Raw genomic sequence first — 16,662 nt, forward strand, 5'->3', positions numbered from 1 at the left:
TACTGGGCTAAAAGATTTTTATTTTGGTTTTTTTCCTCTTAAACAATTAGAAAATAATAATAATAATAAAAGAGAACATGTTACACTTGCATCAGCAGGGTGCTCAAAGCATTTTATCAAAGGCCACTGTTCGGAATTGATTATCGAAATTTTCTGGCATTTTATTTCCTGAATATATATTTTCTTTATCAAGATTTTCATCAACATATATTAGGGCTGTACACCGATGGGTATGGGGAGATGCCTGTCATGAGTCTATTAAACTGGCCAAAATTGAGGGTTTGAAGAGAGAAAACTGATTATATTGTTCTTGATGTGCGTCGGTATGGTCTTCGGTCTACTATCGGTGTCTTCTATGAAGCAGGAGTAATTGAGGAAAAATGAAGAAGCATCGCGCTATCGTCAGTCATAGAAGAAGAAAAAAGTTGCAAAGACTGAGAGTCAGAAGAAGATGATGCAGGAAAGAAGAAGAGTGGTGGAGGAGTTATTAACTCATTTAGAAACGGCGCCGTTTCGTAATCACCGATGTCGATTTTCTTTCAATTTTTCTCGCACGCTGATCGATTTTTTCCTGGTTCCATACTTCAACAGTTGGTCTTATCGGTTTACGACCTGTTTGGTCGGTTCTTGTATACCTCTAAATATACATATGATATGCTAAACAGTTTTTCAGTCTGGATGTTTATTTACGGTGTATCGATTTTTTTTTGCAAAGCTAAGTTGTAAATGCATGAAGAAGTCAACTCTATTTTTTGGCGACCAACTAGAACAGTCTCTCTCCCACGCTGAAGCCCCATGAAAATGTTCAAAACTAGCTTAACAATGGAATCATAGACTCACAAAGTTTAATGTGGCTCAAAGGTATGTGGAAGTTGACTACTTTTTTATTTTTTAACAAATAGGATGATGCTATATAGGGCTGTAATCGAGCCAAGCGGAGCCCCTTTTTGACTTGTCGAGCTCGACTCAACTCAAAATACTCGAACTCAAGATCGAGTCCGAACTTGAGATTTTTTTTAATTCTTTATTTGAACCCGACTCGATAAACTAAAATCTCAACTCGTGCTCGAGCTCGTTTGTGGATTTTGTCTCACAAACGAGTTCGAACTCGAGCTTAAATTGTTTTTTTTAATAAGATTTAATAATTAATAAATTAAATAAATAAATAAATAAAGAACTAATATTGAATTTATACAACTAACAAGTAGAACTTCTATTAAATTATAAAATTTTAAAAAATTTATAAATAATAAATATCTAACTAGTTGATATTTATAAAAAATAATATATTATATGCCTACGAATATTATTAATACATACACTTAATATAATAGCATATATCTATTTCATATATGGTTTTCACTTACTAGTATATGAAATTATTAAATTTTATCAACTAATTATTATACAAATTATAAAATATACCTATGAAATATATTTACTATATAGACATAAGTAATTAGAATACATATTATATATTTAATTATAAAAGTGGTATGCTTATATTATTAGCTAATACATATATACATGTATAAGTGTATGTATATATTGATATGCATGTATATATTTATCAATATATGAATGAATTTTAATCGAATTGAGCTAACGAGTCGACTTAAACCTAAACGAGCGAGCCTAAACGAGCCTTAACTGAGTTGAATCGAGTTTTGTCGGGTATGTGTCATTTACAAATTGAGTGGGTATCTATTTTAATGAACGAGTTTTTTTTTTTTTTTCACGTGTTGAGTTTGATTCGAGTTTAACCGAGTGAGTACCGAGCGGGCTATCGAACAGACTGATTTATTTTCAGTCCTAATGCTATGGGACGGATGGTCCAACCGATAAAGATAAAAGTGTACTTTTATTTTTTATTTTAAATATTTCTTTTACAAAAAAAATATAAAAATTCAATAATATTCACTTTTTTAATTATAAAAAAAAAAAAGGTCAAAACCATTACTTTATGGTAAATAACAAAGCTTTCAGTACAATGTTTACAGTCACGTAAATAAATAAATAAAAGGAGAAGTGAAAAGTGTAGTCAAAATGTTACAACTTACAAGAAAGAAAGAAAGAAAAAGTCCGTCTCAAGAAAGGGTGGATCGATAATCTTTATTTATTTGATAAAACGTCATCGAAATTGGTGGGGTCCAGTTCTGTCAAATCCTGTGAACAGGCGAGATGCTTCAATTTCAATTCAAAAACAGTGGGATAGGTATCGGCAAGCGAGATTGAAAATGAATGCCTTTATTTGGAAAAATTCTAAACATAAGTTTGTATATTACATATTATATTTTTTTTAATTTTTTTATTTTATAAAATATTTGGTATGAAAAAAAAAATTAATTAATTTAAGAAGAGTAAATTAAAAAAATAAAAAAATAAAAAAAATGTAATAAGTAGTGTGGGAGTTTGTATATAAAAAATCTACTTTATATAATGGAATGACAATGACAAGGCAGGCGACAAGAGAGACGGCAGCAGGCACATGGCCCCCATTGAGTGAAGCCAACGACGACGTCAAACAGATTTTTGTATTTGTGGCGTAGGAAAAGCCAAGTGGATGTGGAAGCGTCGTTTATGGGGTGGTGACTCCTAATTTGCTGGTGCTGCCCTCCCTTCCCCTTCTGCCCCTCATTTCTCTTCCTATACCATACCATAATTTTGTGTGGTCGCTTCCCCACCCCCCTCGCAACACCATGTTGGAATGAATATATATATATATATATATAAACAAATGCTAGACTGATATTTCATAAAAATAACAAGATTATATTGATATAGTTTTATATGATATATTATATTAATATAATTTTTTTTTGTCAAGATTAAAGATCAATATTTCGGTCGAATGACGATACTTGACAGAGGTAGGGTCATGAATTAAATAACATATGAAATATAAATAAAAATATCAAAATTTACATAATTCGACAAGACACATTTAATGATCTTTTAAGGGCAAAACCTACTATATCTAGTGATTTTATGTTCTCATAACTTCATTTTGATGAAAATAGAGAAGATTGAAAAAGTTGAAAATAGAGTATGAAATAAAGTGTCCACCTATGTAAATGCTCACTCCTTTTTTTTTATAGATGCCTTCTACATTCTCTTTAGGTTTATCTATTTTACTTTATGTCTTATCCTCGTTTTTTTATATCTCATTTGTACGTTAGTCCACTCATATTTTAACTGTCTCTCTTCATTATTCTATCTTTCTCTCTTGACCCATATTTACCTTTCCTCTTTTCCAATTGGATCTATCTATATTAAAATGTTTTACAATGAGACATGTCAATTCGTAATTTGTTTTTACAAACCTCTCGTAACTAACTTGTTTGAATTCAGAGTTAAAATAAGATGAGATGAGATAAAAGATAAAATTGAATAAAATATTATTATTATTATTTTAAGATTTAAAAAAATTGAATTACTTATTATATTTTATATAGAAATTTAAAGAAGTTATACTGATAAGATAAGATGAGATGAGATAATTTGAAATGAGATAAAATCACCTCTCAATCCAAACGAGGCTCACAATATAAATTCGTAAATTATAAATTATGTTTTAAACCAAGATATTATTATAAAAATATAAATTTGTAAGAATATTGTTTATTATTTTAAAATTTTTACAATGATATCAATACATAAAATTCCAATAAATGCAAATAACATTAGAGAGAGTAAGGCTCCGTTTGGTTATATAGAAAAGATGAGATGTTTTGAATAGTAATTAATAAAATATTATTATAATATAATTTTTTATTATTAATTTTGTATTAAGATTTGAAAAAATTAAATTATTTATTATATTTTATATAAAAATTTAAAAAAATAAAAATAAAAATTTGAGATAAAATAAGATAAAATATTTTATTTTAATTAATCAATCCAAACTTAACAGAAACTCACAATTATTGCCTTTTCTTTTAACTTTTTTATTTTTTTAATTGGGGGGACCAAAGATATTTTAGGAATATATGATTGAAAAGTTGAAAAGATATTCAAATTTCAACCTCATTAATTTCTATAATTTGTTCTTTGGGAAACAGGCCCTCTAGATTACTTCCTATTTATTTATAAAAAAAATATAATTATAAGTATAATTATATACTAACTTATATATTAATATAATATATTTGATTAAAAAATAAATTTTATTAAAAATAATATTAATTTAAATTTTAAATATAAATAAATTAATATTAATATACAAATTAATATATAACTATATTTATATATAATAAAATTCTTATTTATAATATTAGCATAATCCTTTGACCTTGGCGTTTGCAGCCCAACCCAAAGAAATAAATAAAAAATTAGAGTTTAAACATTTCACTACTCATTAAAAGGTAAGGAAATAAAATAAAATAATAGATAAGAATCCAAATTAGGTAAGCAAATATAATAACAAATGATTCTGTTCAGAAACAGTAAAGTCCACACAGACATCATATCACAAAGCATAAAAACACCGCTATTCTGCTCTCACAAACTCATCTCCGCCACCATTTTCGCACAATAATCACAGCCACCCAGCTCTCTCTCTCTCTCTCCGAATCTCTCCAGAACCCGATTCAAATCTCTCCGAGTAAATCCCTGAAAATATCAATCGTAAGCAAAGCACATCCTTACCCATTATCACATATACACGAGAAATCCGTACATACTTTCACAAAATCCACCAGAACCGATTCGAGAAACCTAGCTATCAACAGCAATGACGGACATATTGTTCTCAAAGCTCCCCGAAGACGTCGTGCTCAACATCTTCTTCAAGCTAGAAGACGATCCGCGCAACTGGGCCCGGCTTGCCTGTGTCTGCACTAAGTTCTCGTCCCTCATCCGCACCGTTTGTTGGCGGCACAAGTGCTCCAACACCATCCCCTCCGTCGTCTCCGATCTGCTCTCCTCCTCCGCCACCAGCTCCTCCTGCCCTCCAGGCTGGGCCGCACTTCACAAGGTCTCCGTCTGCTGCCCGGGCCTCCTTCACGCCGGCGTGCTCCTTGAGAACTCGGATTTCGGTCTGGAACGAGAACTCGGACCCGACGAGATTTACCGAGACTCATTTCCGACTCCATCATCTGTCATAACACCATCCTCCACCGAACCATGCCCGAGCCATCATATAGACGAGGTCGTCAATTCAGAAGGTGCTTGTGCCTGGTCCCTCTATGACGACCTGTATTTTGATACTATTTACAACCTTTCGGATTCCCAAGACGTTCCTCAGGTTTTTGACGGTGAAGAGGACGTTGTTGTCGATGTCGGTGTTGTTGCGGTGGAGGGAGAATACTCGGTGCCGAAGAGGAGGAAAATCTCTTGGGGTATGCGGTCGCATTTGGCTTCTGGGGTTTGGAATCTGAGCCGGGAGCAAGGGAGTAAGCTCCTCGCGAGACAGTTCCGCGATGATTGTTTGTACGTTTGCGATTGGCCAGGGTGTGTTCACATTGAGGAGAAGCGGAGTTACATGATTTTCAGAGGGATTTTCAAGAACTTCAAGAGATCCCGGGTGTGGAGGACCATAAACGATGGGAATAGGAGCAAGGTCGACGTGAATTGTGCGTTCTGTGCGTGCAAAGAAACTTGGGATCTTCACTCCGCGTTCTGTTTGAGACGGAGTTTCGGGTACCACGACGATGGTGAGCCGGTTGTTCGAGCTTATGTCTGCGAGAATGGGCATGTCTCCGGGGCGTGGACGGATTCTCCATTGTATACGTAGTATAAATGTTGTTATTGATTCTAATTTTATCTTACGTACATTTTAAGTGGCTTTTCAGTTGACTAAACTCGCTTAATTGTATACTTCGATCGGCATGATTGAAGATGATAAAATCTAGATTCTAGATGAAGAGTAGGATTGCTCTACGCCTAATGCTCTCAATCATGATTTATGCCTATGTTTATGTGTATCTTTGTTATGGTCTCTTGGTTCTTCCATTTCTCCATGTATCTAATGATCATAGGATTTTAAGGTACCAAGAAACTCTAATGTATTTGTTTCATGTCTATGGTGTTCTTCTTCTTTTCCCTGTGCATCTGCGGATTTGTTGTCTGTTGTTGTTACATGTATGACATGTTTCCCAGTGTGATTTGAATTTAATCAAGGAACAAATGGTTTGAACTTTCAAATTAGTTTGTGCTGTGGTTGTGAAATTTGGTTGAGAAAGGTTTTCATCAATTTATGCATATTATCCTTATTGTTTTGATGAAGATTGAGTTGTTGAACTTTGGGATCTAAATATCGGTTCGGTTAACAACTTGCAATTCAATGCTCTTTTCATCGTGCTTCCTTTGCCATGTGTTGTTTTCTTTTGTATATGCCAAGATAAGATTGTGACAGATAATCATAGAAATGTTGATACTTTGGATCAGAAGAAAACCAACCAGGCTAAAAGTAAAGAACTAGAAGTTTGCTGAGGAATAAATCTCACAGTAGACGAGATCTTAGAAATGTTTATAAATAATGACCAATCTTTTCTTATTGAACTGATTTTATAAGGTAAATTAGGCTTATGAATTTCTTCATGATATTAAAGTCTATCATTGGGAGAATGCGGACCACGCTGCTTATCTTGTGATAAGGATCAAGAAAAATATTGGCTTGCATATAAAAGAGGGTGTTGAGGAATAAATCTCACATTGCCTTTAGATAAAGTCTTGGACATGTTTATAAGCAATGAGTAATATTTTCTTATTGAATCGGTTTTATGAGATAAGTTAGGTTCAAAAATTTCTTTGAAGTGCAATTAATGTGAGGGTTACTGGGAAGATCAAATTAATGGGAAGAAAACTTCTAGGAAATCGATTTCACCTACTTCTTCACTATGCTTTTCTCATTCAGCTAATTTAATTTAAATCTTTTTTGTCTATTAGCAAATCTCTAATTCATCCAAAAGCCTCTTTCGATAGTCAATTGGAATTGACTCTTGGTTATCAATTCACACAAGAATATGCAAATTCAATAATCAAGAACGCAATAAGACTAATGATTTAATTACTACATAGGTTCATACAAGTCTTTCGATCTCTATACTTACCTATGCTGAAATATCCAAGATCTACCCTATGATTCCCTCTTTTGACAGCAAATCACAAGATTGCTTATCATCTAATCAATGACCAGTTAATTAGAAGCAATAAATTCAGAATAAATCAGATAAACAAAGAGAGAATTGCATTAAATTAGCATAGACAATCAAGCATAGTTCGGAAATAGGTTACATCGTTTTCCTAGAATGAAGAAAATTTAGCTCATGCTAGAAATGGAATTCAACATAAACAAATTTACCATAATTGTTCTGAGAAAATGGAAAGAAGAAAATAAATACTGAAAAATCCTCCTTGCAGCCTCAACTCGTTGTCAAAAGTTCAAGGGAACGATTCAACGCTTTTCTCTCGTCCGTGCTCGTGTATGATTCCAACGTACGTGCAATAATTGGAATTCCGTCTCTAAAAACAGATGAATTGAATCCCCCTAACTTTGTTTTTCTCTCCCAAGAAGTGTTCTCCAGTCAAAACTCGCGGCCCTAGAGTGAAAAATTGCTTTTATATGGTGTCACGGCGGAAAACCTAAAATCTGTCAAAATACGATGTTCGCTCGAGCGGGGTGTCGAGCGCACATCGAGCGTTCGACTCTGTCTGATTTCTCTCGAGCATCCTGTCGAGCGCACGTCGAGCGTTCGACTCTGCCTGATTTCGCTCGAGCGGCCAATATCTCCGCTTGAGCGATCTTTGTTTTTCAGCAATCCGCTCGAGCTCCCTGTCGAGCGGCAGTCGAGCGTTTGAATCTGCCTGAATTTGCTCAAGCGGCCAAAAGCCTCCGCTCGAGCGAACTTGTAAAATCTGCAATATGAAATTTTTGCAAGTCATCAAATACCCCCAAACTTACAACTTTGTTTGTCCTCAAACAGAAAGAAAAACAAATGATAGTTTAGGCAATATCGACTCGACCCGAAAGAGAAGTATCATCACTCACCAAGCTTTTATGAATTTAGATTTCATCTTTAGTATCTTACTCTTTTAACATCAAAGATGACGGGAAAATCAATAAAAAATTTTGCAATTTGTCAAGTAAGAGTTAGGCGTTTACTTCAACCTAAAGCTAAGACCTTGAGTGTGTGTGTGATATAATCAATTTAACCTCAAACCACCTGCAAACTCAGATAAAAGTAGAACAACCAAAATCAAAAGAATTCTCTTAAAACTTAACCTCATAAGTCTAATTTTCAGAAATCCTCTCCACTAATGTAGTCAACACCAAAATCAGAGATCAAAAGGTTTTTAATAAGGTTGTAATGATAAGCCACAGGGTGAAGGTTAAGAAAGAACTGGATATGAGAAATTAAATCAAACTGGGAAAATACTTAGTGAAAAGAACATTAAAAGAGAAACTCACATGATTCAAATCATAGCTCTTTCTTGGCAATATACTCATACTTGTGGCATTATTATTGCTGTAATCACTGATATAATACCAACACTTCCCTTAACAAAATCTGAGATAATTCACACTCCGCTTAGCGACTTCTTTTTCTTTTTCTTTTTCTTTTCTTCTTCTTCTTCTTCTACTTTTTTTTTTTTTTTTAGTTCAGTCACTTCCTTTCTTCTTCTTTTTTGATCAATCAAAGCAAAGATAATACGTGATGAAACCAATTTTTCTCTTTTAAATGTAACTCTCCACCAAAATATTTTCTCAAACTATCAAAGGTAGATTCATTGTTTTTTAGGCTTAAAGCTGGCATGGTTTATGTAGTTCAAAGAATAAATAAAGGCTCATGAAGGCTCAAGGGGGTTGACTATGGAAACACACCATGTAATGATGGCATGAGATTTAGGACGGCTGGGAAAACTTTTTGGTTATGCCAAAGAAATGCTTAGATCATTTCTCTGATATTTGGTCTCAACTAGGATTTCGCCTCAAGGACCCATCAACGGATTCTAGAGCAAAGCAAAATCGAACCTCGCTCTTTCAATTAATTCAACTTCTTCTCTTCATAAACAAAATGGAATAAGAGAAAAACGACTATGCGCTCAATTATGTTCAAGGTCAAAGATTTAAACCAAAGTACCCACAAAACTTCACTTGACATAAAAGAAATTTTTGAAAATTTTTCTCAAAACCATCTTCAATCACAAATTTCAGAGTCATAGAGAATTCAATCTTACTCCAATGCATGCTTGGTAAGAGAATCAAATAACCCATCAACAACCCAAGACTTAGAAAACAAGAGGATCAAATGATTATAGGATTTTACACCTCCAAACTTAAACTAAACAATGTCCTCATTGTGATGCAAAAGTAAAAAGGATTGAAGAAATAAAGGAACTTCCCTGGTTTCATGGTGACCTTTCTGAGGTTTTAAAATTTGGGAAATGCTACACAACTTCTCAACACACCACACTCCACTTTTTTTTTAATTTTTTAATATTTTTTTAATATTTTTTTTGAATTTATTATTTTTAAATTAATTTAATTCTTTTATTCATTATTTATATATTAAATATTTAATAAAAAATAAAATAATAAAAATTAAAAAAAATGTGGAGTGTGGGGTGTTGGGAGGTTGTGAAGATTTTTTCTTAAAATTTTCCAGCTCTTTATTCATGCTAAATAACCCTGCATCAAAAACCAATTTATTAAAACTAAATAAATAAAGATAGGAAAATAAATGAAAGAAAGAAAGAAAGATCTATGGGTTGCCTCCCATAAGCGCTTGTTTTAAAGTCTACAGCCAGACTTTTCAATGATCATCAATTAGGATCTCCAAGAGGAATAAATGCAAAGTTCCTCTCCATTTGCTCTCCATAGTAGTGCTTCAATCTTTGACCATTAACTCTGAAAATATTCCCTGTCTTGTCCTTCAAATCTACTGCTCCAAAAGAGAAAACCTCATGAATTGTATAAGGACCCGTCCATCTTGATTTTAACTTTCCTGGGAAGAGTTTGAGTCGTGAATTGAAGAGTAAAACTTGTTGTCCTGGAGCAAACTCTCGCCTAAGAATCTGTTTGTCATGCCACTTCTTCGTCTTTTCTTTATAGATCTTTGCATTTTCATATGCATCATTCCGGAACTCTTCCATCTCATTCAATTGAAGAAGTCGCTTTTCACCTGCTGCCTTCAATTCAAAATTAAACTTTTTTACAGCCCAATAAGCTCTATGCTCCAACTCTACAGGAAGATGACATGCCTTTCCAAACACTAATCGGTATGGAGACATTCCGATAGGTGTTTTAAAGGCTGTACGGTATGCCCACAAAGCATCATCAAGCTTCTTCACCCAATTCTTTCTATTGATTTTGACCGTCTTCTCAAGGATGTTCTTGATCTCTCTATTTGAAATTTCAGCTTGACCATTAGTTTGAGGATGGTAAGCAAGTGCTATCTTGTGCTTCACACCATATTTAGAAAGAAGATTCTCAAACAACTTGTTGCAAAAGTGAGTCCCTTCATCACTAATAATAGCTCGCGGAGTGCCAAATCTTGTAAATATGTTCTTGTGCAGAAATTTGAGCACTACCTTTGCATCATTTGTTGTTGTAGCAATTGCTTCCACCCATTTTGACACATAGTCAACTGCTAATAAGATATAAGCAAAACCAAAAGAAGGAGGAAAAGGCCCCATAAAATCTATTCCCCAAACATCAAACAACTCAACTTCTAAGATACCTTTCAGTGGTAACTCATGACGCCTTGAAATATTTCCCATACGTTGGCACCGGTCACAAGTTTTCACCAAAGTGTAAGTATCACGAAAAATAGAAGGCCAATAGAACCCACTTTGAAGTACCTTAGCTGCTGTACGAGTGGCTCCAAAGTGTCCTCCATATGATGAGGAATGGCAATGATGGAGGATGTCTTGCATCTCTTCTTCCGGCACACATCTTCTAATGATTTGATCAGGGCATCTTTTGAACAACAAAGGCTCATCCCAAAGATAATGATTCACATCATGCAAAAATTTCTTACGTTGATGGTAAGTAAGATCAGGTGGTAACTTTACAAGCTAGATAATTAACAATATCAACATACCACGGAAGCTTGATCTCACATGCAAACAACTGCTCATCAGGGAATGCCTCTTGGACCACTGAATCTGGTCTTTCTTCCTCTTGCTCTAACCGAGAGAGATGGTCAGCCACTAAATTTTCACTTCCCTTCTTATCTCGAATCTCCAAATCAAATTCTTGAAGAAGGAGGATTCAACGAATTAGCCTTGGCTTAGCATCCTTCTTGCCAAACAAATAGCGAAGTGCTGCATGATCAGTGAACACTATCACCTTTGTCCCAATGAGGTAAGACCGAAATTTGTCACAAACAAATACCACAGCAAACATCTCCTTCTCAGTTGTCGTATAATTCAACTGAGCTTCATTCAATGTCCGGCTTGCATAATAGATGGCTCTAAACAGCTTGTTTCGCCTTTGCCCCAACACTGCTCCAATTGCAAAGTCACTTGCATCGCACATAACTTCAAAAGGTTGACTCCAATCAGGCACAATCACAATTGGTGCTGAAATTAGCTTCTCTTTGAGTGCATTAAGGGCCTGCAAACAAACAACATCAAAGTCAAATGCAGAATTTTTCTCAAGAAGATTACATAAAGGTTTAGAGAGTTTAGAAAAATCCTTGATAAATCTTCTATAAAATCCCGCATGTCCCAGAAAACTTCTGATTCCCTTCACATTCTTTGGAGGTGGTAGTTTCTCTATGGTTGCAATTTTGGCTCGATCCACCTCAATTCCTTTAGATGACACTCTATGGCCCAACACGATCCCTTCTTGAACCATGAAATGACACTTCTCCCAGTTTAGGACTAGATTTTTATCTTCACATCTCTGCAAAACAAGAGCTAAGTTATGCAAACAATGATCAAAAGATGTACCAAAAACTGAAAAGTCATCCATGAATACTTCCATTATATCTTCCACCATGTCAGAAAAGATAGACATCATGCAACGTTGAAATGTCGCAGGGGCGTTGCACAATCCAAAAGGCATCCTCCTAAAAGCAAATGTTCCATAGGGGCATGTGAATGTAGTTTTCTCTTGATCTTCAGGAGCTATAGCAATCTGATTATACCCCGAATAACCATCCAAAAAATAATAGTAGGAGTACCCAGCCAATCGATCCAACATCTGATCAATGAATGGAAGTGGAAAATGATCATTCCTTGTTGCTTTATTCAACTTGCGGTAATCCATGCATACACGCCATCCCGTGACCGTTCTTGTAGGAATGAACTCATTATTGTCATTTTTCACCACCGTCATTCCACCATTCTTTGGTACAACTTGCACTGGACTTACCCATGAACTATCTGAAATAGCATATATAATTCCAGCATTAAGGAGTTTCAAAATTTCAGCTCTCACTACTTCCTTCATTGCTGGATTTAATCTTCTTTGGTGCTCAATTATTGGCTTGTAAAACTCCTCCATTAAAATCTTGTGCATGCAAATGGAGGGACTTATTCCTTTTATGTCAGAAATAGTCCATCCCAAGGCTGTTCTATGCTCCCTCAATACACGCAGCAACTTTTCCTCTTCTTCGGGTGTGAGTGATGTAGCAACAATCACTGGAAATGTATCATTATCACCCAAGAATGTATAGCGAAGATGCTCAGGTAATTGCTTCAACTCCGGAGTATTTTTCTGCATCTTTTCTTTATCATTTTCAGATTCACTCTTTGGTGCCACCGACTCTAGCTTCCCCACTTCATTACTAAATGATGTAACCTGCTGCAATGCTCCCAAAGCAAAAACATAGTGGAGAAATTCTTCACTAACAAAAGGCAAGTCAGATTCACAAACAGCAGAATTATTAAAATCAAAAGCATGAGATGAAGAGGTGATATAGCGTTCTAGGTGGTCGGATGACATATCTTCTTGAAAGGCCTCTTCTACACATTGCTTAATGACATCTACCCGAAAGCAAGTACTTGGATCTTCTGGAAATTTCATGGCTTGGTAGATGTTGAACACAACCTCTTCCTTGTTTACTCTCAATGTCAATTCACCCTTTTGAACATCAATTAAAGCTCTTCCCGTGGCCAAGAATGGTCGGCCAAGAATTAGAGGGACATCTTCATCTTCCTCCATATCTAACACCACAAAATCAGCAGGAAAAATGAATTTATCCACTTTTACCAATACATCTTCTATGATCCCACGTGGATACTTGATGGATCGATCCGCTAGTTGCAAGGAAATTGTTGTATGCTTCATCTCTCCAAGTCCTAATTTCCTGCAAACAGAAAGTGGCATAAGATTAATGCTAGCACCAAGATCACATAAGACTCTATCAAAAAATGAATCTCCAATAGTGCAAGGCAAAGTGAAACTCCCCGGATCTTTTAATTTTTGAGGCAATTTCTTCTGAAGAATGGCACTGCATTCTTCAGAAAGTTTCACTGTTTCAAACTCCTCCAACCTTCTCTTCTTGGAAATGATGTCCTTCAGAAATTTGACATAATTTGGCATTTGTTCCAAAGTATCTGCAAAAGGAATATTAATGTGAATTTTCTTAAAAATATCCAAAAATTTAGAAAATTGCTTATTTAGTTTTTGCTTTTGAAAACGCTGAGGGTAAGGAAGTGGAGGAGCAAGAATAGTAGGATTGTCAGGAAATGAAATTGCAGGAGGCAAGTCGGTCTTCTCTAGTGTATCATTGACACTCTCCTCTTCTTCTACTTGATCTTTGCTTTGGCCATTGTTTGCAGCGGTAGGGGTGGACTTGTTCTCCTTTAATGGTGCCCTCTCAATTTCTTTTCCACTCCTAAGTGTGATGACCTTGCATTGTTCATTTGGATTCACTTCAGTGTTGCTAGGAAAAGCTCCTCTTTGTTGGGCATTGATGGTAGTGGCTAGTTGCCCAATTTGCACTTCAAGATTCTTCATAGTGGCTCCCATATTGCGACAATGAGTCTCAATGTTGTCCAACCTTGAATCAGTCTTTTTAAACCTTGCATTGGTCTCCTGAACAAAGGAAACCATGGCATCCTCAAGTGACATCTTCTTCTCGCTTGGTTGGCTATCAAATCCTGGAGGAGGTTGAGGTTGCAACACATTCTTGGTATTTCCATATGACAAATTCTCATGATTTCTAAGCCCTGGATGATAGTAATTTGGCATAGGATTACCACGATAGTTGTAGTTCCGATTGTTGACATATTGAACTTGTTCTTGACTCGCCTCATTGTTTGGAACTATCATACTTGTAGATGCTACATATTCTGTACTTTGTGGTATCTTTTGTGTTGTCAAGGCTAAAATCTGATGAGATAGAGTAGCAACTTGAGCTGAAAGGGCTGCTATAGGCTCCAAGTCATGAATTCCAGCAACCTTCTTAGCCAAAGTCCTCTCAGTTGGCCATTGATAGTTGTTTGAGGCCATTTCTTCCAAAAGTGCAGTAGCACCTTCAGCTGTCTTCGACATCAAAGTTCCACCAGAAGCAGCATCAACTATAGTTCGAGTTTGCCCATTTAACCTATTATAGAACATCTGAACTTGCAACCAATCTGGCAATCCATGTTGTGGGCAACGTCGAACCAAGTCTTTATACCTCTCCCAAGCTTCATAGAGTGACTCAAAATCATTTTGCTTGAACTGGCCAATCTCACTCCTGAGTTGGGCTGTTTTTGCAGGAGGAAAGAATTTAGCAAGAAACCTCTCAGCCATGTCCTGCCAACTAACGATGCTTCCCGGTTGTAGAGATTGTAGCCAACCTCTAGCCTTGTCCCTCAAAGAGAAAGGAAACAATCTCAGTCTAATGGTGTCTTCAGTAACACCATTGATCTTCACAGTGTCGCAAATCTCCAAGAACATTGCCAAGTGAATATTGGGATCATCAAGTGGCGATCCACTGAATTGAGCCTGCTGCACCATGCTAATCAAAGCTGGTTTGAGCTCAAAGTTGTTGGCATTAATTGGCTGGCGCATTATGCTCGAGTAATTTCCATTCACAACTGGCCGTACATAGTCCTTCAAGATGCGTGGTAGTACCTCACGATCTTCTTCAGCCATGGCTAGTATCTTATTTCTTCTTAGTGATCTGAGAGTTCTTTCAATCTCCGGATCAACAGGAATAATATCACGAGATCTAGCACGGCGCATCCAATGTCAAAAACACACCTGTAGAACAAATTAAAACAAAATTCTAAATTAAAACCAAGATTACTTTGTATCGATATTGACAAAAAGAATAAGAATAAACCAATCCCCGGCAACGGCGCCAAAAACTTGACCGGTGCAAAACTGCAAGTGCACAGTATCGTAGTTTTATAGTAAAGTAATAAGAAGAGTATCGTTCTCAGGAATTAGTACCTTACGTTTGCCAAATACCAAAATTATACTAAACTTGATTTTATCTAGAGGAATCACTAAGATTTTTGTAGTTGCAATTTAAACTAGATCAACTCAAAGAAAAATATGTAAAGGAAATAACACTGACGTTCGAAGATCAAATTAATGGGAAGAAAACTTCTAGGAAATCGATTTCACCTACTTCTTCACTATGCTTTTCTCATCCAGCTAATTTAATTTAAATCTCTTTCGTCTATTAGCAAATCTCTAATTCATCCAAAAGTCTCTTTCGATAGTCAATTGGAATTGACTCTTGGTTATCAATTCACACAAGAATATGCAAATTCAATAATCAAGAACGCAATAAGACCAATGATTTAATTACTATATAGGTTCATACAAGTCTTTCGATTTCTATACTTACCTATGCTGAAATATCCAAGATCTACCCTATGATTCCCTCTTTCGATAGCAAATCACAAGATTACTTATCATCTAATCAATGGCCAGTTAATTAGAAGCAATAAATTCAGAATAAATCAGATAAACAAAGAGAGAATTGCATTAAATTAACATAGACAATCAAGCATAGTTCGGAAATAGGTTACATCGTTTTCCTAGAATGAAGAAAATTTAGCTCATGCTAGAAATGGAATTCAACATAAACGAATTCACCATAATTGTTATGAGAAGATGGGAAGAAGAAAATAAACACTGAAAAATCCTCCTTGCAGCCTCAACTCGTCGTCAAAAGCTCAAGGGAACGATTCAACGCTTTTCTCTCGTCCGTGCTCGTGTATGATTCCAACGTACGTGTAATAATTGGAATTCCGTCTCCAAAAACAGATGAATTGAATCCCTCTAACTTTGTTTTTCTCTCCCAAGAAGTGTTCTCCAGTCAAAACTCGCGGCCCTAGAGTGAAAAATTGCTTTTATATGGTGTCACGACGGAAAACCTAAAATCTGTCAAAATACGATGTTCGCTCGAGCAGGGTGTCGAGCGCACATCGAGCGTTCGACTCTGTCTGATTTCCCTCGAGCATCCTGTCGAGCGCACGTCGAGCGTTCGACTTTGCCTGATTTCGCTCGAGCGGCCAATGTCTCCGCTCGAGCGATCTTTATTTTTCAGCAATCCGCTCGAGCTCCCTGTCGAGCGGTAGTCGAGCGTTTGAATCTGCCTGAATTCGCTCGAGCGGCCAAAAGCTTCCGTTCAAGCGAACTTGTAAAATCTGTAATATGAAATTTTTGCAAGTCATCAGTTCCAGATTGGCTTACCCAAGCTTTTTATAGTCAAAGTGATTATCTTTGTTTTCACTCATTCATAATCTCATAATAATAGCCAGACA

General features: G+C 35.8%; 1 protein-coding gene and 1 non-coding gene across 2 annotated transcripts; both read left to right on the forward strand.

Annotated features, from left to right (window-relative positions):
* Positions 1 to 4,441: 4,441 nt before the first annotated feature.
* On the forward strand, positions 4,442 to 6,021 carry LOC122274734 (phytochrome A-associated F-box protein-like). Its single transcript, XM_043083742.1, has one exon. It carries the CDS (start codon positions 4,733 to 4,735, stop codon positions 5,732 to 5,734), a length of 1,002 nt encoding a protein of 333 aa, XP_042939676.1. The 5' UTR covers positions 4,442 to 4,732; the 3' UTR covers positions 5,735 to 6,021.
* Positions 6,022 to 14,537: 8,516 nt separating this feature from the next.
* Positions 14,538 to 14,644, forward strand: LOC122274806. The gene has a single exon (XR_006228350.1). It is a non-coding gene; the product is annotated as a small nucleolar RNA R71 (small nucleolar RNA).
* Positions 14,645 to 16,662: the final 2,018 nt, after the last annotated feature.

This window comes from Carya illinoinensis, chromosome 8 (assembly GCF_018687715.1).
Source record: "Carya illinoinensis cultivar Pawnee chromosome 8, C.illinoinensisPawnee_v1, whole genome shotgun sequence".
In the NCBI taxonomy this organism is placed as follows: Eukaryota; Viridiplantae; Streptophyta; class Magnoliopsida; order Fagales; family Juglandaceae; genus Carya; species Carya illinoinensis.

What these genes read in the sequence shown, in the direction of transcription:
- LOC122274734 (XM_043083742.1), top strand. Translation starts at nt 4,733, where the DNA reads ATGACGGACATATTGTTCTCAAAGCTCCCCGAAGACGTCGTGCTCAAC.